Source organism: Squalius cephalus, assembly GCF_949319135.1.
Source record: "Squalius cephalus genome assembly, chromosome: 15".
In the NCBI taxonomy this organism is placed as follows: domain Eukaryota; kingdom Metazoa; phylum Chordata; class Actinopteri; order Cypriniformes; family Leuciscidae; genus Squalius; species Squalius cephalus.
The window spans coordinates 24850258-24874933 of record NC_137136.1 but is presented as its reverse complement, the minus strand read 5'-3'; the positions used below and the strand labels follow the sequence as shown (position 1 = coordinate 24874933).

At 37.9% G+C, this 24676-nt stretch overlaps 1 protein-coding gene across 6 annotated transcripts in view; it reads left to right on the top strand.

Moving 5' to 3' along the window:
- ulk4 (unc-51 like kinase 4) overlaps positions 1–24676 on the top strand; it is a 210911-nt gene that overhangs the window by 162168 nt on the left and 24067 nt on the right. For all 6 annotated transcript variants that reach the window (XM_079894053.1, XM_079894051.1, XM_079894055.1 and 3 more), the window contains one exon: positions 12599–12784. In XM_079894053.1, coding sequence (XP_079750179.1) covers positions 12599–12784 — 186 coding nt within the window. The remainder of the gene's footprint in view (positions 1–12598; positions 12785–24676) is intronic.

Below are 24676 nucleotides of genomic sequence, written 5' to 3'. Positions count from 1 at the left end.
TAATGACAGAATTTTAATTTTTTGGGTGAACTATTTGTTTAACTATGAATAATATTTTGGTCTATAATAGCTTTGTGCAATAAAAGGTTATGTAGCCTAATTTGGATATATGTCAGTTAATGTATTGATAGACTGTGATTATTATCCAGATATTACTCAGAAACACATCAGATACTCAATTATGAAAATGTCATTTTTCACATTCCTAACAAAAAAAAATTGTCAAATAAATCTGGTTCTCAATGTTCTTGTCCTTAACTCTGGGACTTTATAAGACCATAGTGTTCAACATTTATGAATCTCAGGGCCCAAAAATGTTCCCACTGTTCTCTGACCTGCACACTGGAGTTCACAGAATAATCTGGAGGAACCGAAATGAAATATTGATTGGAATCATCATCCATTGGTCCACCAAAGCAGATTCACTTAAAAAAAAAAAAATCAAGACTTTGTCTTCAGCAGGTATGGGATGCATTTTTGTGATCTTATCACAAGTGGTCAATGACAGGTAGAAATGGAGTCTAAAATAATGGAGTCTGATAATGTTATTATCAGTTCACTGAAACCCAACCCAAGCTCATTAGAAATACATGACTCTGCCTACATTTTCTGAAACACTGCAAAAACATGCCTATACATGTGTTTCAATGCAGTTTATATCTGAAATGACGCTAGTGGCAGTAAAACAACAACAACTTTTATTCTTTTATTTTCTATTTATTTATGTATTTATTTATGTATGCTTTGTTAACAGTATCGGTTAGGTTTAGTGTAGGTTCTCCTATATTTGTGAGAGCATTAACCTTTAAGCACCACTCTCCAGACATTTCATTTCCAGACTGCCATGACGCATACAAGAACCAACGTAATAATAATACGTTGCAATAGTTCGCGTTTGAATGTTTCAGTTAGCTGTGAACTGTAACACCAATCACTGGATTTTGAAAGTGCTGTGAAACATGCTACAAGCAAAGCAATATCATTTTGCAAAAACGTACCCATGAACACTGGGCTTTTTTAATAAACCCACATCTGCAATGGAGAATAACATGATATGATTATAGCACCTCTTGTGGACGTGTCACCTGAAAAGTGCAGCAAAATTTACCTGGAGCAACGTATTTCAGGTTACAGAAATGTAGGCAGGGTAACTTATTTCCAATGGGTTGCCAAAACCACATATAGAGGTAGTTGCATCAAAACAAGTTGTCAAACTTTGTTGTGTTGTACCAAAATACACTGATTACGATGGAAATTACAGATACCTTCCTTATACTTTTCATTTGGTTCTTTTTCAAATCAATTGTAAGCTGTGTAACACAGGTTTGCCCTTCAGTCGCATTAGTGCATGACTCTCAGCGCTCCCGCAAAAGTGAAGTAGAGTGTAAAGGAAACAAGAGGGGAGGGTCTCGACTAAATCCGAACAAGTGGTCATGGGAAATGCATTTGAAAATGTTACTGTTTGAAAACGAGTGGTACTGTAACGTAATGCATGCTGACCACTTGTTGTTACATTACGGATGTACATACAACGCATCTTAATACCAGGTGGAAAAAGGGCAATTTTTGCTATATAGGGGTTGGTTATATTTTGCATTGGTTATATGATGTTTCAGTTTTGGTTCCTCATAAAGGGTATCCTATGCCACAACATAACTACACAACACTAGATCGCATCCTGCACTGGTGCTTTGCAATGTGCCTTCAGTTGACTCATACCTTGTCTGTATCTTCTGACTGAAATATTACGTGCATATATTGTTCAAGTGAATTCATTGCTATGCATTTTGTAATTAATATACATTTAAGATCTGAACATTATATGAAAGCCAGCTTGTTCATGGTATCTGGTCTAATTTAATCATTAGACATTTTGTTACATGATGCCAAATTTGAATCTTAAACTATATCTTAAGTTGTTGTTGTTTTTTTATTCTAAAAATCAGTTTTCATACTAGATGTCTAGATGTTAAATTTCTGTAAAATATGAAGTGAGGTACGTTATTCTCCCATGTCACTGTTGCTGAGCTCTAGTCCTGTGCTTACAGCTGATTGGTCCATGGTTGGCCTCAAAGGTTCCAGGGTAGATAGTGTCATACTGAAAAAACCCTTTTGGCTCTAACTGGAATTTTTATTTTTAGAGTGCTGATGATGTGTGGACAATACTGTAGTTTGTAGTAAAGAAATACAAAGATATCAAATCATACCTGATGACCATTCTACAAATAAGAATGTAATTTTAATATCAATTTGCATCAAAATGATTCCACTGTCTCCAACAATAATTTCATGAAATATAATAAAGTGTTCTTAATGTGAAATCCATTATTAGATTGTAGTAAGTGCATATGGGCCGTTTTTACACACCCTCTGCTCTCAGTCACATTTTCACGTGTCATTAACCGATCCCTATAATGAATAATGGAGCATCCATTTCGAATATAATCAATCCAGACAAGTGAGACATTCATAATTGAAAAGAGAGATTTACTTCTCATTCGTTTCATGGAAAGCCGCAAATTGACAAAGATAGATTGAATTTCATCGGCAATGAATGTTGTGTGTTTGCCAAGGGTTTTGTATCTTTCTCATGAAAGCATATTAGATCAGCCAGTCATAGAAGACTCAATACAGCCTTTGAAAAGAGGGACTGGCTGTTTGTGGGAGATGCAATGAACTGAAATGCTGTTCAGTATTAGTTTGTGTGGAAGGCTTTGTTGTATTTCATATTCCATTGTGAGTTTCATATATTGCACATTGTATATGACTCATGTCTAATAGAGGCTTTCAGCAGACACAGGATGACATCTAGATGAGACTATGCTGAGAATCCCATCTATTGAAGATAGAGAGAGAGTGAAATGAAAGTGGTTGGCATAGTGATGCACTGTGGCATAATATTCCCACAGATGGCAGAAAGACCAGAGACCAGCTTCCCACCAACACACTCCACTCAACTCTGTAACCCTCAGACGTACATCCAGCTTGTGTATGTGTGTTTAAGTGGCAAGCTGTACCCACATGACCCTCAAAGCAGAATCCAAGCTGCCCACTGTGCCAGGAAAAACTGACAGACTCATTTTTGGGGCTGGTTCCCTCAAAATGTCTTTTTGCTGTTAAAAACGCATGACGCAGGACAGTAGAACGAAGAAAAGAAAAAAAAAACACCCTGTTCCTGGAGGCACACCAACAGTGCACATTTTGGATGTCTCCCTTATCTGACCCATATATTTCTGGTCTTGGAGTCTCTACTCACAAGCTGATGAGTTGGATTAGGTGTGTTTGATTAGGAAGAGTTTGAACATGTGAAGTGTTGACGTTCCTCCAGGAAAAGGGTTGGAAAACACCGGTCTAGAGACATGTTTTTTAAAAGTTGGACGACTTTTAACTTGGGCACTGCGTTTTTAGAATATAACATTGCAAGATGCGAGAACAAAAGTTAAAGACGCCCGTCTAGCGTGTTTACAGTGAAAAACAATGGAAAAGTAGCGTAATGGAATGGAAAATCATATTCTTACACACCAAAACTAACACACAATGCTGCTGTGAAAAACATTTTCAAACCCTTGATTTTCATGTGCATTATCTTAAATCTGACATCCAATCATTCTCTTGCAAAGACACTCAGGACACTGTTTTTTAAGTGTTTTCTGTGATTGGATCACAGCTGATCACATTAAAAGGCAGGTGTTAATGCACCCAAGATTGTGATCGAATCATGATCGGATCGCTGAAAACACATTTGAAGGTCTGGGATGGATTCTTATCACATTTGATGAAAGTTTAAATGCTAATGCGTTTTTATTATGCACATTCGGTTGTTATGTGTAGTTGTGTAGTTACTATGTAATAAACATGTAATTAAGTAATAAGAAAATGCTCTTGCAATTTACTCACCCGATTTGATCAACAGTATCCAATTATCAAGTTATTTAGACTTGGAATCTTGTTTCTCTACTTTATCTCCCCAAAGCACTTTTTATCCTCTTTTTCGTCACTTAAAATCCATATTCACTTCTTTTAATGGGGGGTTTGTACTGACAGAAAACACACTGGAGATGAAGGAAGTCAATGCAGTCCGTCAAAAAAAAAAAATCCAGATTCTCTCCAGATTAAAAAAACAGCATTTGCCAGAAATAAATGTGGCTTGTGGCTCTGTGGCAATATGAAAACTCTGTTAGAGCACCCGCCTGGCCTAAAACAAACACTGGCTCAACAGGACTGCCTGTTTTGTTTGTTTTTTGACTAATGATAGATGGGCAGAGTGTTTGGGAAAATATCTAAATATAAATGTTTTACAGTGTCATATACTTTCTGGAATAGCTTCTTTTTTTAAAGAGTCAATGTCATTGTTGAAAAACCATGAATATATTTCTATCTACTTTCTAGTTCAGTACATACACTGCTTAGTGAGTCAGACATTTTCAGTACTGTGCACTGAAACATCCACTCCCAATGAATTACATACTGGACAGTTAAGAAAGAAAAAAAAAAGTACACACTGGCTGCCCAGTATATTTACCAGAAATCTCATCATGGCATATTTCAGTATGCCACTATACTTTAACAAGTACAGTGAAGATGTATGTTAAACAAAATGGAAGATACCAGCAGGTCATCTTATCATATGATGCTGTTGGTTAATTAATGCCAGCTGCGTTTTTAATGAACAACATCATAACTGTGTCGCAAGGCAATTGAATCATCAGTGTCCCACTGTTTTCTGGATCAAGATTTTAGAAGAAAATATAAAATCACAATTTTAAGGTTATGTATTGCATACTGTGTATTAGATTTTAGCTTTTATGCGGTTCACAAGAAAGGTTAGTTCACCCCTAAAATGAAAAATCTGTCATCATTCATCATGTCGTTCCAAACCCATAAGATTTTTGTTCATCTTCGGGACACAAATTAAGATATTTTTAATGAAATCTTAGAGATTTATGTCCCTCCATTGAAAGTCATTTCACCCAAAATTGCAAAACGTTCATAAAAAGATTGTAAAAGAAATCCATTTGAATCAAGCTGTTTAATCCAAGTCTTCTGAATAGACACGGATCAGTTTATATAATCAAAAGATTTAACTAATAGGCTTTTATTCCACATATATGTAATGAGGTTCATTCTCGTGTCACGCCAGCATGTTTGAGCTTCAGAAGAACCTGTATTTGTTCTTGTGCATCAAGCAAGGTTGAGCTTCAGTTGACCATATTTGATGTGCTCTATGAATGTTAGCTGAATTTATGTGAATAAAAGTCTAAATTCAATCTGTTCATCATAGCCGTATCTCTTCAGAAGATTTGCACTCAAACACTTCATTCATTTGGATTTATTTTACAATGTCTTTATGAAAGTTTTGAACCAGTGAGTTTTGGGTGAATGGACTTTGAATGGAGGGACAGAAATCTCTCAGATTTCACTAAAAATATCTTTATTTGTGTTTTGCTGATGAATAAAATTCTTATGGGCTTGGAACGACATGAGAGTGAGTAATTGTTAAATAATGTTGCATTGTGAATAATAAACAATGCAAGTTTTAAAATAAGTTTTAAAAAAGCATGTTTTTTTAAATAGTTTCAAATCAAGTACATCATGTAACATTGCAGGACACTGCTGTCACTGCTTGAAATTGAATGTCAACTACCCGCCTGCAGAATTCTGCAGAAAGATATCCACAGAATTTCATCATTCGCCAGAACACCTGTTATTCACATTCTACACATTCACTGGTCCTTGCATTTAGTTTATTTATTATTTCGGCTAATAATGGCTTAATAATTCTATCAATAAGACTGCACAGAAAATGTTTACTTTTTTTAAAAAAAAAAATCATTATGTCCATGGAATGTCTACATAAAATATAGAAACCCATGTGCATGGCTCTGAACCGGTTCATGGAATGAAAGCAAAAGCCGAAAAATGTACAGGAACAAAAAAACTAAAACAAGTTTAAATGCTCTGAACAGAAACACTTATTTGAAAATATCATTAACCGATTAATAACATTATTTTATCGTTCTGTTTAAGATTTTAATTTGGCAGTCAACCAATCATGAATTCAAATACGGCCTATGCAAATGTGACGTTGACGCATCCAGCATGAGTGAAATGCCTGCGCTCGGCTGTCAAGTCATCCAATGTAAGTCTCAAGACAATGTGCTGGCATTAGCTGTTGGATCGCAGGAGTTTATCTGTTGATATGTTACCATGGCACGTTATATCCAGCATGGTGTTTTGAAACCAGTGAAAATTGCAGGTTAGTTTAGTACTGCTTCTATTCAGGAAACGTAAAAAACAAAAACAAACAAAAAAAAAATTTATATTTTAAATGATTAAACGCACCTTGTTGTCAAAGTTAGTATTGTGGCGTTATGTATGGTGATACACTTGCGTGTGTAGTTACATTATTCATATTTTTCCAAAGTCAAGCTCAAATGGAGCTATAAGTGTAAGTAACGCAGTAAGTGCATCGCATTAAGTTTTTATCAACTTACATGTGACAGAGGTTATTACAGCTATGTGGGTGCTCAGTTTCTACTGTCATTTAGATTTGGAAAAAAGCTTGCGTTACAAAAGACAGACACTGTATTGGCTATGACTATACCAGACTAAGACACTCTTCTCCGCTCCTTAAATACATAAAACATTGAATAATGAAAATGCTGTACATATTCAAAGAACCAGATTTGTATTTACCCTTGAGCTGCAAACAAGCAGAGATGGTGTCCAAAATGTGTGCAGGACTTCATTCACGATTGAGGCGGGTGGAGCTACTGTATGAGGCTTTGATTTTGAGGATCCACTCGAGTTATGAGATTTAGTCACAAGCTCTTTGTATAAAGTTCTATTCAAGTTCTGGTATAAAGTATAGGCAAAAAAATAAATAAATCATTATTAACTGTTTTTTTTTTTTTCTTCTAATCAAACTGTTTTCGGATCGATAATGTTACAGAAGAAACGCATGAACAGAAACATAAAAAAAAAAAAGCCCTGCCCATGTGTGTGCACAGTATAAAAATAATTTTGTCTTGGGAATGACCCCATAAAGTAAGTGTGTGTGTGTGTGTGTGTGTGTGTGTGTGTGTGTGTGTGTGTGTGTGTGTGTGTGTGTGTGTGTGTGTGCACATAAATACATATGCATATAAGTGGAAGCAGGGCAGCAGGCTGGGGCACTGTGTGAGAATGTTTTCAAGGGCAAATGGTGCCCAAGGATCAGGTGAACAGATTGTCTATGTGTGCTAGGGACATACTGCATTTTAAATAGTTCATCCGAAAGGGAAATGTGTCACCTCAAAGTCTCCACTCAGTATAAAAGCCTTTTCATGTGTTCACTCCATACGCTTTTCATTTTTGGTGGTAAACATTCCGAGTTTGCCCACAAACAATCACACATGATCTTCCCTGCAGTCTGTTTACGCAGCGACTGAGTTCACAGTTTGAAGCAACACATGGTTTGAAAAATGTAATTTGCAATGTTGTTTCTTCCAAAGGAGGCGGTGGGAAATATCGATCGCTTCAAATGCACAGGCCCAGTTTTGTGCCTGAGTACATGCGGAGGTCATGAGAGGCCTGCGCGTTACACGTCCCCATAGGCTTCGGGTTCTCCTCCTCTTCTCATTCTTTCTTTCTCTCCTCCAATCATCCATTCACAGCCCACAGTGGCATTAACACTCCCTAATCTCCCTGATTCCTGTGTGCTTTTCAGCCCACAGTCCCATTAGACTCCTCGGCCTGATTTCCCCGATGCATCTACAAGCCCTGCTAAGTAAACAGGGTGGATTTGGGAGGCCGTCTAAGCAGGTGTTAACTCTTGTTCTGCTCTGACTCCGCGTTGGCATGTGAACAATACCGGAGCCGCGGAGCCCGTGGACGCACACCAAAGGCCTTTCAGCGCCAGGGGATCTCCCTCCGGTCAGCCTCCTCTATGGGCCGGGGAGGGGGCGGCGGTCTTTGGGGGGTATTGTGTGGCCTCCTAAAGCACCGCACTCCATTCTGGAGTGGCCGGCGACATCATAAAGAGGGGCGGGATTAGGCGCGGCTGGCCCTTGCCCCAGAGTCTCTTGGGATTATGCCTTTATGGCAGAGGGCAGCAACAGATCAGCGCCAAAAGAGGCTAGAATCCCTGAGCCGACCACACAGGGCTTTGAGGGCCGAAATGAGCGGCAGAGAAAATCCCCATGGCCCTTGTGTGTCGCTTTTTGTCTTTATCTCAGTCTCAGGCTGAGCGGGAATTGTTGTGGTCTGGGTTGAGAACTCATACTCCATGTTGCTCCCCTGATGGACGTGTTAAGCCTCTAACTGCTGTCTCTACAGTCTCTGAGGATGAGAACATAACTTTTCAGCTCTCCTACCCAGAGCCAATATATATTTTTCTGCGTGGTATTCAGTTGATCACAATTCCATCTGGTTTGGGGGTAGGGATGGCAGTCGTAATGAAATTGTTGATTTTAATTCTAATGCACGATCGCTTCTGCATTGCTTCTGTAGTGGCCACTGCAACTTCCTGTGAGGCGCAGTGAATGGAAATGGTGTGAAAATTAAACACAAAATTACATCTTGAAAAGGTGTTACAGGGCAATATTGATACGATTCATCTTCACGCTAAAGATATTTAAAACTTCTGGAACTCATTACAAAAATTTGTTTAATATAATATACAAAAATGTTATGTTTACTATAATTAATAATATGTATAATATTCTATGTTATAATTATTTGTGATCGTTCCGTGGAGTCCATTTCATTGACAAATAATGAGATCATTTTAATAATAAACACTTTTAAAATAATTCTTGCGAAAGGTGTTTACACAGACTTTTTAATGTCTTTTTAGCCAGAAATCCAATACAATAATTGGTCTTAACTGTGTATTAAACAGCAATACAAAACAAAAATGTGGGGACATTTTATTCATTTTATAAAATTCTACTGACAAATGTTGCGCCCAGAGATTATTTTCTCTTTCAGAAGATGCGTAATAGCACCCCCTATCTTACAACATAGATTGCCGGAAAATTCTGTCAATGGTGGGGAAAAGAGTTAACTGTCATTTTGTTAATAACATTCTGCCTAATATCGTCTTATGTTCCACATAAGGTTATACAGGTTTGAAACAACACTAGGGTGAATGGATAATGACAAATCTTTAATTTTTTCGTGAACTATCCCTTTAAGAATCACAGATGTTTGAGTTTTGTGGAATCGCACTCCATTTTCAGTGTGGACAGACAGATTTCTTGTTTCTGGAAATTCAGAATTTTGGATTACTGAACTTTTTTGTTGTACCCTTAATAATTCTATATCTGAATGTCAAATGTCATGATTTCTGAACGACATTTGTAGCAGAGTTGTCCCTTATGTGTATGACCTTGTCTATGCCTGCATTATTCATCAAACTCTTGATTCATGGGTTTGATTACCGGGGAATACTCTTAAACTTATCAAATGTATACCTTGAATGCAATCACTTTGGATAAAAGTAAATTTAATGTAAAATGTAAATTTAAAAAAAGCTAGAAAAAAATCCTGTTTTTCATATTATGTGTCCCTAAAAGTCTGAGAGAAACACCTAATGAGAAGTTCTAAAATAAATATATAAGACAGATTCTCTAAACCAGTGTTCTTCAACCCTGTTCCTGAAGGACCCCCAACACTGCACGTTTTCTGTGTCTCCCTAATCAAACACACCTGATTCAACTCATCAGCTCATTAACCCATGTGATAATGAGCTGATGAGTTGAATCAGGTGTGTCTGATTAGGGAGACAAAGAAAATGTGCAGTGTTGGGGGTCCTTCAGGAGCAGGGTTGAAGAACACTGCTCTAAACCACTGTTATTGACCGTACATGGACTAACAGATTTGTAGTGCTGAGACTGACGAAGGATATAGTTTGATATTTCCCAAAAGCAACAGAAGAGCAATATAAAAGTTTGAGAAACATTTGCGTGAAGGGAGAGTTTGGCTGCAGCTCAGCTGTTCAATAATTCAGCCTGTTCTTTCGAACTGCTATATAGTTGCAGGTATAGTTGTGGTCAGAATTATTGGCATCCCTGGTAAATATGATCAAAGATGGCTGTAAAAAATAAATCTGCATTGTTTATCCTTTTGATCTTTCTTTCAAAAATTTCACAAATCCCTAACCTTTCATTAAAGTAAAAGAATTGAAAGTGGGGTGAAAATCACATTATGAAATAATTTCTTCAAAACTTGTTGGCCACAATTATTGCCACCCCTAGAACAGAGTAAAATATCTCTGAAGTATATTTTCATGAATATTTTCATTTTTATCACGCCAGGGTGAGTAAACAGGAAATTGTCTAGCTATGACTTGTTTGTTTCACAGGAGTTTAAATATGAGGAAACTCTAGGCCAAATTCCCTTAATCATCCATCACAGTAAAACCAAAGAATATAGTTCTGATGTGCAGCAAACGATTGTTGAGCTTCACAAAAGTGGCTGTAGGAAAATAGCTAAAGCATTGAAAATCCCATCATCAGGGCAAAAATGAAGAAGTTCCAATTAACTAAAGATGTTATGAATCTGCCTGGAAGAGGACGTGTCTATATTGTCTTAATGCACCGTGAGGAGAGTTTGAGTGGCCAAAGACTCTCCAAGGATCCCAAATGGAGAATTGCAGAGATTAGTTGAGCCTTGGGGTCAAAAAGCCGTAGAAAAAAATCAAACAACCCCTACATCACCACGTGTTGTTTGGGAGGGTTTCAAGAAAAATCAAAAACAAACTCCAGCATATTCAGTTGTCAGACACGACTGGAACTACAAATGGAATGAGGTTCTATGGTCAGATGAAACAAAAAAAAAAGAGCTTTTGGCAGCAAAGCCACCCAAAGGGTTTGTGCTAACAGAGATAACAAGTACCCCATGCCCACGGTTAAATATACTGCTGGATCTTTACTGTTGTGGGCCTATTTTTTTGCTGGAGGTCCTGGACATCTTATTCAGATACATGGTATCATGGATTCTAGCAAATACCAACAGATAAAAACCTGATGGCCTTTGCTAGAAATCTTATAATGGGCCGTGGTTGGATCTTCCATCAGGACAACAATCCAAAACAAACATCAAAATCAACACAAAAAATGTGTCACTGAGCACAAAAGGAAGCTTCAGCCATGACCGTACCAGTCCCCTAAACTGAACCCTATAGAAAATGAGTGGGCTGAACTGAAGAGAAGCACCACCAACATGGATCTGGGAAACTGAAGGATCTGGAGATATTCTGTATGGAGGAATGCAGGGCATTCTGATCTCTCAACTGATCTCTTGTTCTCCAAACTCATCAGGCATTATAGGAGAAAACTCAAGCTGTTGCCAAGCTGTTATCTTGGCAAAAGGAGGTTGCAAAAAGGCAATAATTAATAAAAGGGTGCCAATAATTATGGCCAATGTATTTTGGAGAAATACATTTATTTCATAATGTGATTTTCCCCCAACTTTCAATTCATTTGCTTGATAAACAATGCAGATTTATTTTTACAGCCATATTTTATCATATTTACCAGGGGTGCCAATAATTCTGACCACAACTGTATATTGAACATTTGAAAAGATTTTCTTATTAACTCTACTATTTGTAGACCAGTGTGTGTAATTTTTTCAATGTAAAAATAGTTTGTATGTAATATGCACTGCCCGGCCAGAAGAAAAGGTTTCTGTTTGGATTTAAATACGCAAATGCTTAAAGCGGGTCGCACACCGGACGCGCAGCTCAGCGCCGCGCAGCGCAGCGCCACGTCTTTTAAATTCGAACACATTATTCTCTATGAGAGTACACACACCGGCGGCGCCTTTCGGCGTCTGTCCGCGGCGCCCAGCAACGGCTCAGGACCGTGTTCAAAATCCTGCCGCGCCACAGAGCGCCATTTAAATAGTTTTATATTAAATTTACATTTATGTGTCTCAAATCGTAGTTAATGTATATATGGACTTAACCCTGTGCTGTAATATACATTTAGTTTTAGATTTATTTACAGAAATCAGAAAATTGCTGATGTTATCGGATTTTCAGGTGACAGTTGTCCTAGACGTGGCGCGGCGCGGCGCTGAGCTGCGCGTCCGGTGTGCGACCCGCTTAAGAGTCTATTATTGAATCATTATTGCAGTGATTATAATGACTCTAGCATGTTATTCATTTGGCAACAGTTCTTCTAATCCTAATTGATGGTGTGTGTGTAGCTTTTCATTTCTTAAACAAACATGTAGGAAGATAAATTCCAGGATGACAATGTCAAGATTCATTAGGCTCAAATTGTGAAACAATGGTTGGGAGGGAGCATGAAGAATCATTTTCACACATGAATTGGCACCTCTGAGTCCAAACCATACATTCATTGAACGTTTTTGGGATGTGCTGGAGGAGACTTTACAGAGTGCTGGACTCTTGCACTGTCAATACAAGATCTTGACCAAAAAAAGTATACATCTCTTGATGGAAATACCATCACAACATTTATTTCCATCAAGAGGTGCATCATTTGTTGGTGCTGGTATATACATTATCACATTATATACATATGTATATACATTATATACATATGTGTTTTATGTGAAGTGTTGAGATATCCGTGTTTCTCTCCCACAGCTGGCGTGTAATGACAGTGAGGTGTATGAGGAGGCCAGTCACAGTGTGTCTCTGCTGGCTCAGCTGTATGGAGGAGAGGGTGTGGAGCGCCTGCAGTCGGAGGAGATGCTCAGCCTGGCACACGCACTGCAGATGCACACTGAGCCCAGACAGCAGAAATTACTGCTCCGCCTGCTGAAACGATTGGTGAGTGCGTGCAAAAACTGATCTGAGACCAGCTGAGCTGTACTCATGAATGCAATGTGAATGATTCATAACGTGTTGCAGTAAAATGCTCTGTATGGTGAATATGGGCAAAGTGGGACATTGGATATGTGTATTTTAAGTAGCTAAATATATACACATACATATTTAACTGGCTTTTATTTTCTGATTTGATTTTACCTATTATGCTCTTTTTGATTTTACCTTTCCTTTAGTGTGTAATATGGCTGTTTGTGCATGTAAACAATCTGCAGAGTTACAAAGGGGCCCTGGGGCAGATTGGCCATCTGGAGCACCGAGAGTTTTCCATATATAAAGAATAAATGATAGTAAATTTGTGTAGCCTATCCTTCCTTCAGTACGCTCTAAGCGGTAGACCTGTCACTACACAGCGGGGCAGGATAAACAATAAATCATGTAAGCAATTCTAGTAGACCCCCTGAACAAAATGATTTACTGGTAAATGAGCATGGTAGGGGCCCTTTTAGTAGCTAAATGTTAACTCTAAGCAGAGGAAAAAGAAAGAAAGATTACAAAATAAATTAAAGTTCAAATGAATGTTCTGATTTTATTTATTAATATTATTTATTTATTTTTAATACACCATTTTGTCTCTAAACAGTAATAAGAATGGTAATAAAGAGTAACAGGAGATCACATATGAAGGAAATTGAGTTTTGAGCTTAATTTTCTGTGACTCTGGTAGAGGAACAAGCAGGGAGTTTTTTTTTATTATTATTATTTTTTTATTTTAAATTCTGGTGCTGTCAGAGTCAGTGTGTCGGCTCAATATGTGATGTGTCTGTGTGTGGCAGGTCGATCCCTCTCTTTAATATTGTATGTTTGTGTGGTGAGAGGGCATGAACTGTGCTCGCTGTGCAGTGTGGCCTTCTGGGTCGTTGAGAGGTTGGTTACAACCATACAGAACGAGGCACCCAGACACTCATGACTGTTGACGTCTTCTTTCTTTCTACATGGGAATATATTAGCCGATCATTACTGAGGTCATTTATATATTGAAGTCTGAAATGTACAGTAGCACATTTAAATCCGCTCTCTCTCTCTTTCTTGATCCTCTCATCTGCATATATTTGTTGATTAGGGGACTGTCCAATATCAGCAAGGACGAATTATAAATCATCAGTCTGGATGAAAATAACACAGCAGGGATGTTTACGTTCATCACACTATCATCGGCTGTGTGAAAGTCAGCGTGTCATTGATCATTCTTATTTATGATGGGCGAGACCATGAGGATGACTGATTTTTCAATCAGGATTAATCCCAGGAGCCCTTTCGTTATCCATGTTTTCAACAATTTGCCTCGATTAACTATAAACATTTATTTTATAATTTGCAAGGCAGAGAAGATTTGCATAATCATGCCAAGATATGCTTATTTCATTTGCACTATGCAGTCGGTCAACATTTACTAAAAATTGACTCTATTTACTAAGTGTTCCTGATTTTATCATGAATGGAAAAATCACACCTGCAAACTTGTCGCTTTTCGGCGACAATTGCCGTTTTCTTGGTCAATTGGGTCATTTACGTGAATCGCGTAGAACCGGAGAGTTTTTTTTTGGGGGGGGGGGGGGGGGGTCAGGCTGCCCTTCATAAAAGTTCACAAAAGTTCATAATTTGCATGTGCTTTAATGCCTTGTCGGATAAACATTTAATTTACGTGCTGATGCGTTGTTCTAACGTGTGCGTTTCTCAGCGCGCACATGCACTAAAAGCCTGTCTACCAGCGCCTGGATACTAATGTACAATACTTGCAGTATCGCCCCCACCAACAACGCATAGTATTGCATGCAACAGTAGGTCGCGTGTCAAAAACTGGGACGACACATTTTGCTATGCATAGACGCATAATGCCGGCTGAAGCGTAGCGATGCGTAGCCTTGCAGGCGTAAGTTATCTTTCGTGTCTCATTGTGCGAATACTGTCAAATACACACAAGGTTTACATAAACAAAGTCGGTTATGTCTAAAGTGAAAGCAAACTTGAGAAAATTGAGAGTAAATCTGTTTGTCAAATGCGTGTATATTACACGCGTCGCGCGCAGCTCTTAGGGCTCTTACAGAGTCAACGCATCGATACGCATACGCGCCTGCAAGGCTACGCATCGCTACGCTTCAGCCGCCATTATGCGTCTATGCATAGCAAAATGTGTCGTCCCAGTTTTTGACACGCGACCTACTGTTGCATGCAATACTATGCGTTGTTGATGGGGGCGATACTGCAAGTATTGTACATTATTTCAAGTAAATGTTATATTTACAGAAGAAGAAGGTTTGAATACAATGGCGGGCGAAGAGGAAAAACTATGCGAGCTTGTGCGAATACGTCTGCATTTGTATGATAGTTCGTCTCACTTTTTCCCATTGCGGTTGCAATCTCCCTAAAGGCATTTTCCAACTCTATTTTATTTGCATGTAACTGAGACGAACCATCACACAAATGCGGACGTATTCACACAAGCTCGCATAGTTTTTCCTCTTCGCCCACCATTGTATTCAAACCTTCTTCTTCTGTAAATATAACATCCTATCCTGCAGGTTTGTGCCTTTAATGAGAAAACAAATAAGTGTCATGCAGGAACTAGACAGAACAGATTACTTGGCTGACGCCAAAAAAAGCTATGGAATAGTATAGGCTAGGGGAGAACGGACACTACACATCTTCCCCATGAACAACACAAAGTAAATACAATCGCACGTAACACACACACAGGTCTGGTTAACTTAAGCAGTACTTTTAATAAGGTAGTGTAATATTTTTCTGACTAAACAAATTACTGACACAGTAAAGGGTAGCCTAGATTTAAATAAATAAAAACGAAATTTAAATAAAGAAAAACGAAATTTAAATAAAGAAAAACAAAATTTAAAATAAAGAAAAAATGACATTTAAATAAAGAAAAAACGAAATTTAAATAAAGAAAAAACTCTTCAGTTGCTATTTTGATCTGAATATCACCCGGAATGTCACCAGTGACTCTGCTACCCCCTGTTGCGCGAGTGGTGTATTGCATTTCATGTATCTCCCGCGTTGCTTGCGTCCAACGTGTAGACTATGAAAGGGAGCACGTCGCTAGCGTCACTTGCTCGCGTTGCTCGCGTTGCTCGCGTTGACTCTGTAAGAGCCCTTAAAGAGACAGTAGTAATAGTAAACACGCTGCCGCTTGTCCTTAAAGGGATAGTTCACCCAAAAATAAAAATTCTCTCATCATTTACGCAGTCTAATGTTGTTCCAAACCTGTATTAATTGCCTTCTAATATTTACTAATATTTTTCTAATATTAATATTTTGAAGAATGTGGCTTATCCAAACAGTAGCTGGTCCCCATTGACTTCCATAGGAGAAAAATATACTATGGAAGTCACTGGGGTACATCAAATGTTTGGTTACCCACATTATTCCAAATAACTTTTATTTTCAACAGAAGAAAGAAACTTATTCGAGTTTAAAACAACTTGAGAGAGTAAATTATGACCATTTGAATTTTTAGGAGAACTATCCCTTTAATGTTAATAAAACAACTAAATGCAAAGAGAAAATCACTCACTGCTCTTGACTGATAACTTTAATAGTAGCTTTAATAAGTACCAATGTATAATTTATACAGTGAAGTCTATGTTTTGTTTTATTTTCATATTTGTTCATTTAATTACTTTCTTCAATGCTACTGTTAAATACACCTACTGTAGCTGAAAACATAAGGCACTGTTTATTTAATTTGTATATTAAGTTGTGTATGTGTAATGTGTATCTTTGATCTTAATATTTAATAACAAAGAAAATAATGACAAATATTTTTATCTTCGCCCCTGTCTGCCATTCTTTTTTATTTTATATTTTGTTACCTAAGGCTTTGTTTTTAAAATATGGACATTAGTTTGGCTGTAATGCTCAGTCACAAAATAGTAAAACCAACATAAAAAAGAATTGTGATTTTCCTGAAAAAAATTGTGATACGATATTTTTGCCATATCGCCCACCCCTAGTCTGTCTTTTATTTTTTATTTGTGTCATGCGTCACAACACTTCCTTGAGTTCCAGGCGTATCCGTGTTGTAAATAAAATCATTTTTAAAATATTAAATGTGTCATTCTCTTTAAGCCTCAAGGATGTTTTGACATTGATTTTTGATAAGTATGCTGATTTTTGTTAAGTCACGCTCATTTGCATATTAAAATCACAAAAAAATCGAGCTGGGGGCACGCCATCACACTTTTAAAATCAGGATACCTCATTTTTTTACTAGGTCATAGGAACATGGTTCTTCAAAGAAAAAGAAAGTCTTGAGATCCCCCTTGAAAGTTTAATGAGGCCCCTAGTTGAGAACCACTGATATAAAAACCAGTCAATTCCCAATGGATAAAATAAAACTAGTGTTATGGTCACACTCCAAGATCCAGGAAAGGTCCTCCTTTCTTATTGCGGGAGAGTCAAGTCACCTTTATTTACATAGCGCTTTAAAAGTGTCCCCAACTAAACAAGCCAAAAGTCAAAGGCGACGGTGGCAAGGAATGGGAGTCTGTTGTGTGTGCGTGCGTGGTTTGGAAAACATGTTGTTAAACTTGTGGATTTGTTATTGTGTGTGAATATATGGGTATCCTCTGCTCATGGGAATGTGTGTTTGTTTATAGTATGCGCCCCTTGCCTGTGGTTGAGTCATCAGTGTTCTGATGACTTCATCTGCGCTGAAACACTGCAGATATTTGGATAGGAGCTGTTGGCTTTGGCAGACTCCAGAGAGAAGAGAGTGACCTCATCCAAACAAATCACTCACACACTGCCCAGCCACAAACTCAGACTGACACTTCAGGGACACTCAAGCACTGAAAAATAAACTCAGATTCCTATGAGCTTCTGTGGATAAAATTGCTCTCCTTTTTTCTTTTTTTTTTCTTTTTGCTGAAATGGCACCACTGTCCAATTAAGGAAAAGTTAATTAAGGCAATCAGGGTTCCTACAGTCATGGACAACCTTGGAAATTCAGGGAATTTAATTAATTTAAAAATTATCTGTAAAGAATGAATTCATCAATCGACTTTGATTGGTTCCAGTTAGTTCTTAGAAATCATACTGGAAAATATTAATAATAATAATATTAATAACAGTAATAAACATAGCTGCAGGTAGCAATTATCGAGGCCAAACATGACATTGGCAAAATGGGAAGCTAAGCAAGCATGGCAGGTAGTATCAGACAAATGCAAAAATTAATATTTAGAGGTAGCGATGCACCTGAATTGAAATTCTGGCCAGAAACCAAAAATTCAGGATGTACTTTTTTTTTTTAGATGTCTTGGTGGGTGGCGTCGGAACCTTTAATGACGATGCCGACGCAGGAGAGAGATAATTGGCAAGTGTCTCTTTAATCCTGGGCATCTGTCCCTACCTGTGTTCATTTAGTCCACAATCGATGAATAGTTTGATAGTGAGGGACTTAAGACATGGGCAGAAACAGGCTTAGTCCAGGATCTCGACACCTCAGTGTGGATATCCGGAAAGATAGGTAGACTCCTATGTGGAGGTTGTGAATTTTACTCGGCAGGAAGCACTCATCTAGTTTGCTCTTGCAATGTGTTTCCTGCTTTTCGCTTGGCCATTCAATATTTAACCATTGACCAACTGAAACCTGGTCTCTTTTTTTTGTTATTTAAAGGGCGCATTTAGTAATATGCGCCTATAGGCCAGTGCACAACATACGTACACTCTGCTTTTTACACACACAGTGTGTGCAGCAGCACACAAACATGCCAAGTATTAAAAAATAAAAAGATTACAATGTAAAAGATTATTGTTGTGTACATAAAGATATGGTGGAATCCGGCTTGTCCTGTGGATGATCTGCTTGCGCCCTTTAACCTCGCGCACGAGCAGATCCGTTTCCTCGCTAGAGAAGCGTTCATTCATTCCGCTTGCAAATTCCGCAATGTAAGTAGCAATCCGTCATGGCGCGAGTGCAACTGGCTTTTAAAGGGAATAGGAGTTGAGACTCTGATTGGTTTATTGCACGTTACACCCAAAACACACCTATTACTCATTAAGAGAATAGGGACAACCCTTTTAGATCATGCGTCGAGCACGACAACCATTTTTCCCGCCGTTAAACTAGAAAAAGTGGATTCGGACACGCCCTGAGTGCACTTGCGCCATGCGCTTAGATCGTTAAAATAGGGCCCATAACCTCACATACATTTGGACATGCTCTTCTGTGAATTTGTTCACAATTTATTTAAAAATGGTTGGACTAATCTATCTATCTATCTATAAATTACAGAAACGTCTGTCTGTGTGTCTGTTATTCGCATATCTCTCAAACCGTTAGACCGATGGATTTCGAACTTGACAGGTGTCTTGCTACGGGCACGAACGAGTAAGTGCAGTGCCAAGTTTGACTTTGTTTGGATTAGAAATGCAAAAGATATTGTTAAATATATCTGTAAAATAAGCACTTAGAAGGTTGTGGTTTAAAAATAAACATTCTGACATAAACACAAGAAAAACAACAAAGAAAAAAACTAATGGATACAGTAGGTGCTTCTTCACCTTATTCACCTGTGTTGAACAAGTTTAAACAAATGTTATGGAAATTAATTGGTCAAAATGTGTGGAAACCCTGACATCAGAAATTTTGCAGAAATATGTTTGTCTGTCATGTTGGTATCCCTTCATTGATTGCATCAGTTTTTCCCATCCTGATAAGAACTGAATCAGTTCCTCTGAATGCAAACAAATCTCGAACTGCTCTGAGCTTCAGACGTGGAATACTGTCTAGACAGAGAGAGAAATATTTTCAGTTAAGGTTATGTTACTAGTCTCTGGAATGCACAGCATCTCGCTTTCACCAACACAGTCTCACCCCCAAACGTCACATACTGACGCGTCTTGACCAAACGGCAATATACGACGAAAAGGGTACCCCTAAAACGTCCGTATGTGACTATTCGGGTTATGGGTAGGTTTAGGTATGCGTTAGGGTACCGCTAAGAGGCGCTGCTGGTGCGCTTATGTCTTCGTCTCATATGGACGTTTTAGGGGTACCCTTTTCGTCGTATATTGCCGTTTGGTCAAGACGCGTCAGTATGTGACGTTTTGGGGTGAGACCGGGCTGCTTTCACACAATTACACAGTTTTACAGGAAGATGAACTCCATGACAGCAATTGAAACATGATTTCTGCTTTCATTACATCTGCTTCCAGTACAATTGTTTTTGTAGATATTAAAGGGGTTATGAACTGGATTATTTTATTATTTTAGAATGTTTCCTGGGGTGCCCCTATAATGTTAGTATGATTTTCACATCAAAAATTATCATAATTTAGAAATAAAAGGCATTTTTCCAAGCCTGATTTTAGCCTCTGATTTGAACGCTCTGTTTGAAGGGGCGTGTCTGCTGTGAGACTTCAGTGTAAAAGTCCACTGCTGTGATTCGCTGACATGTTTGCATATAAAGTAGTCAGCATTACATGTGGAAATCTCTCGAATACTTTTACAAAGTTTTTACTATTACTGCTATAGAGATTAACGAATCGTGAAAAATATTGATCAAAGCATTATTTTTAGATCAATTACATCACATGAAAGGTTGCAGTGATGCGCATTGAGCAGATGACAATGCTCACATCATCAATTTCTGCACTCTCACGAATGCTTTCACCAAATAACAATGCAAACATAATGTAAATACAATAAGAGCTTCTTTGTGCAATGTAACAGCGTCATTATTTCATAACGAGTGTTGACGAGTGTCCAGATAAACTCGCACTGTGTGATTGACAGCTTGGGCGATTGGAAAGGGAGCATTCTTTGATCGCTTTCTGTATATAATTTAATCACAGTTTAAATAAGATTAATTTCATCCTACGAGAAACGATGTGAAGTTGATCGTTTATTCACTCACTAGCTTGATTTACTGATGCATAAACAGTATTGAACGATATTGAGAGAAAGATTATCTGTCTGAACTTGATTACACAGAAATCACTGATCACAGATCAGGCATCAGAATGAACATGGTTACTTGCAAGTTTGTGGCGTTGCTGGCAGATCCATATCGTAAAAGTCTGTTTGCAAAGCCTTCATCGAAATTACGACTGATTCACCAAATAATCCACAGTGAAATGCACCGGATACAGACAAATAATGCACTGCTGAGACATTCACATTGTTGTACAAAAAAAAAAAAAACCTTTCCTAGCATTAGCATTTGTAAGGTAATGGTATTGATCCTGTGTTGATCTTTTCTCGTTCTCATGTCACTATTCACTAACGCGCCAGTGGGTAGGGCCAAAGATGCAGTGATGTAGACGTAGGCGCTGATATTCTTCTGCAAATGCGGTCTTTCGCTGGCCTGTAACGTCACAAGTGCCCACTTTTGAGATCCTGTCGTTTTCTGGCCTTGGTTTCATTAAAAGCAGTTTTTGGAATAACAAGGAAGTTTTGAGTTTTGAAACTTACAGGGTGTTTTTATAGTATAACAAACTCTTAACTGTCAAAAGATCAAGGAAAATTTGAATTCTCAGTTCATGACCCCTTTACCATAGATTTTTATATTAGAGCAGTGGCCCAGGGCTGATATCTCATCAATACATTTCTCTTACACATTCAAGTATGAATCTACTGAGGTCACGCACCTTGAATGAGAAGTGTGTATTATTCAGGGAAATAAAATATATCTGGCTAATGTAAAGTTAGTGTACACTAAAGTTCAAACGTTTGGGTTTGATAAGATTTTTGAAAAAAGTATCTTATGCTCACCAAGGCTACATCTATTTTGATCAGAAGGTTGAAAGAATTGTGAAATATAATTACAATTTAAAAGAACTGTTTTCTATTTTAATATATTTAAAAATGTTATTTATTTCTGTGATGCAAAGCTTAAGTTTCAGCATCATTACTGCAGTCTTCAGTGTCACACGATCCTTCGGAAATCATTCTAATATGCTGATTTGGTGCTCAAGTAACATTTCTCATTATTTTCAGTGATGAAAACAGTTGTGCTGCTTTTTTAACATTTTTTATGTCTTTACTGTCACATCAATTTAATGAATTGTAACTGGCTCAAGTTGGTCATGCGAATTTGCCACATTAACTAAAGTGCTCTACCAATCTGTCACACCTTCCTACTTTTTCCCATCTTTCTCTCGCTTTCTCTCTCTCTTTTTGTGTAATCACCAAACACTTTTTTTAGTCACTGTAATGTGTGCAGTGTAATCTATTTCACAGAGTAATGTGTGCTTCAGTGTTTCATATGCTTGTGTGGAAGCCTCTCTCTCTCTCTCTCTCTCTCTCTCTCTCTCTCTCTCTCTCTCTCTCTCTCTCTCTCGATCATCCACCCCCGTTTCTGCCCCCCAGGATCTTCTCCCTCCATCAAGAGCTATTATAGGCCTCATTAGTGTCATCGAGCCAGATCACAACACTTCTGTTGTTTTAGCATTGTCTCTCCTTTTATCTGTCTGTTTATTACTGTCTCCACCTGTCTCTGTGTCTCTCATCCTGGATTTAGAGGAAGATGTAAATAATGGCTTTCTTTTGTTAAGGTGTGGTAGAGAGGACTGTGTGTTTGTAAGCACTGAAACATAATATATATATATATATATATATATATATATATATATATATATATATATATATATATATATATATATTAGTGGTGGGCCGTTATCGGCGTTAACGTGCTGCGTTAACGTGAGACTCTTATCGGGCGATAAAAAAAATATCGCCGTTAATCTATTCTCAAAGTTGGGTTGGGAGCTGGGTCTATACTAGCAAGCTATGACTTTCACCTTGATATTTTAGCGCGGATGTATAAGTTACCTAGTCGAATTCGGTTCGGTTTTCGGTACGCATTTTCAAACCGAATGGTTCGTTGGACCATTTTTCCTGCCGACCAAAATTTCGTTATTTCAAATGTAGGCGCGTTGCGTGTGGCACGCGCACTCATAATGTAAGAGACGCTGGCGCAACCACAACATTGTCCGACATCAAATGGCAAACGTAATGTAAGCGGAACGAAACTGAGCTACTCGTTATTGTGTGGTTGACGGACCGTTGTTTATCAGTTTGGACCAAAGCAGCGCGAGCTGATCTTGATCAAGCGACACTGTTACTACACAGCGCTAAGAGATCCAGTAAATAAATCATTTGAATTCGCTACTTAAGTAATAACATTGCTGCGAGATCTAGTGAGAAACATTCACATTTCTCCGTTATTAACGGATCAAACAGTGCGTGGAAGCCAGGGAGAAACATTGTGCCATGAATGAACTATCCAGTGTCCACAGATCTGCAACATTTACCATGGATTTACTATAGTAACACCACTTTGTCCATATTTTTTACAGTCTATGAGTAACACTAACTGCAACCATGGAAGTTTGGCAGGAATAGTAGGCTATAATGCTTTCAAGTAACATTACGTTGGTTTTATTTTGACATTATGAATAAAATTGCTGCCCTCAAATGTTAATCTGAACTAAAAATAGACCTTTGTTTATAACTACTACAATATTAGGCTACATTTTCATTTTTTCCAAGGAGCTGTTTTGTTTTATATGCTCCTAAGAAGAGTCTATTATAGCTCCATCACTGGTCAAAGTAAAAAACAAACCAAAAAAAAATCATACTTTATTATGTTAGTTTTAATAAAAATAAAAATAAAAAATCTCTGGCATTTCTTCACAAGTTCTTTTAAATGTCACTTTGTATTTAAGAAACACGTGCCCTTTAGTCATTATTTGGGTAGCACACATATTCTGAATGCCTTCGGCAGAATTCAAATGAGCCATTTTAATCTAGATTAATCTAGATTAATTCCAAGATTACAGTGAGATAAATCTAGATTAAAAAAATGTATCTATGCCCACCACTAACATATATATATATATATATATATAGAGAGAGAGAGAGAGAGAGAGTGTGTAATTTGTGTTTAGCAAAGCATGCGATTGACTGGTGCTTCTTTATTGATCATAGAATACACTCAGTAGAGGACAAGGTGCTGTCTGCTTACCCTTAGCAGAACATATGGCTATAGATGTGATTGCTGGTCATTTTGGACTGATCAAATACTCAACAAATTAATGAATTGCTGGTTTTGTGGACTTTAGGATGGCGGTTGATAGAACTAGTTCCATCCAAGCTATTTTTTTTTGACTGTGTACAAATGTGTCAGATTGTCATCTTTGACTATGCATTGCATCTTCATGTGCTGTCACCTCTCACCATCTGTATCACATTTATAAGTGGGAAAAAATAGCTAAAAGTGTAAAATGGTCATCTAGATGATTTTTTTTTTTTTTTGGTATAACCAAACTAATAGTCACTGTATACAGTATCTCTATAGTTTCTCTCCCAACACTAATAAATCAGACTGCAAGGAACAGCGCAAACACCATCATTAATCACAATATCAAAAAATGTTGAAATAGTCACAATAATTCTCATTTGTTGCCATGATCGATCATTTGATGGCACCTCAGAGTACTTATGTCCATCTCTGTTTGTGTGTGTGTTTTTTTTTTTTTAATGCACTAAAGCATGTCTGTTGTTTTTGTGTTTTAAATTGTCCTCTTTGATTTATGACTTGCTGTCCCTGTCCTAATTACACACGGGCTCTGTCACTGCAGTGCTAATGGAATGAAATGACCTGGTCACATTACTGCCCTCATCTGCTGTCTGCCTTCCAAGACTTCTGGAGATGAATCACCCCGTCGGGCGTTTCTTACACACACACACACACACACACACACACACACACATATACTCTCTTGGCATCCCTCTGATGTGTTGCTGTATGCATGGTATTTTATTGTCATGTCTGATTCCACCTAATGATTCAGTCTCTAGAGAATACT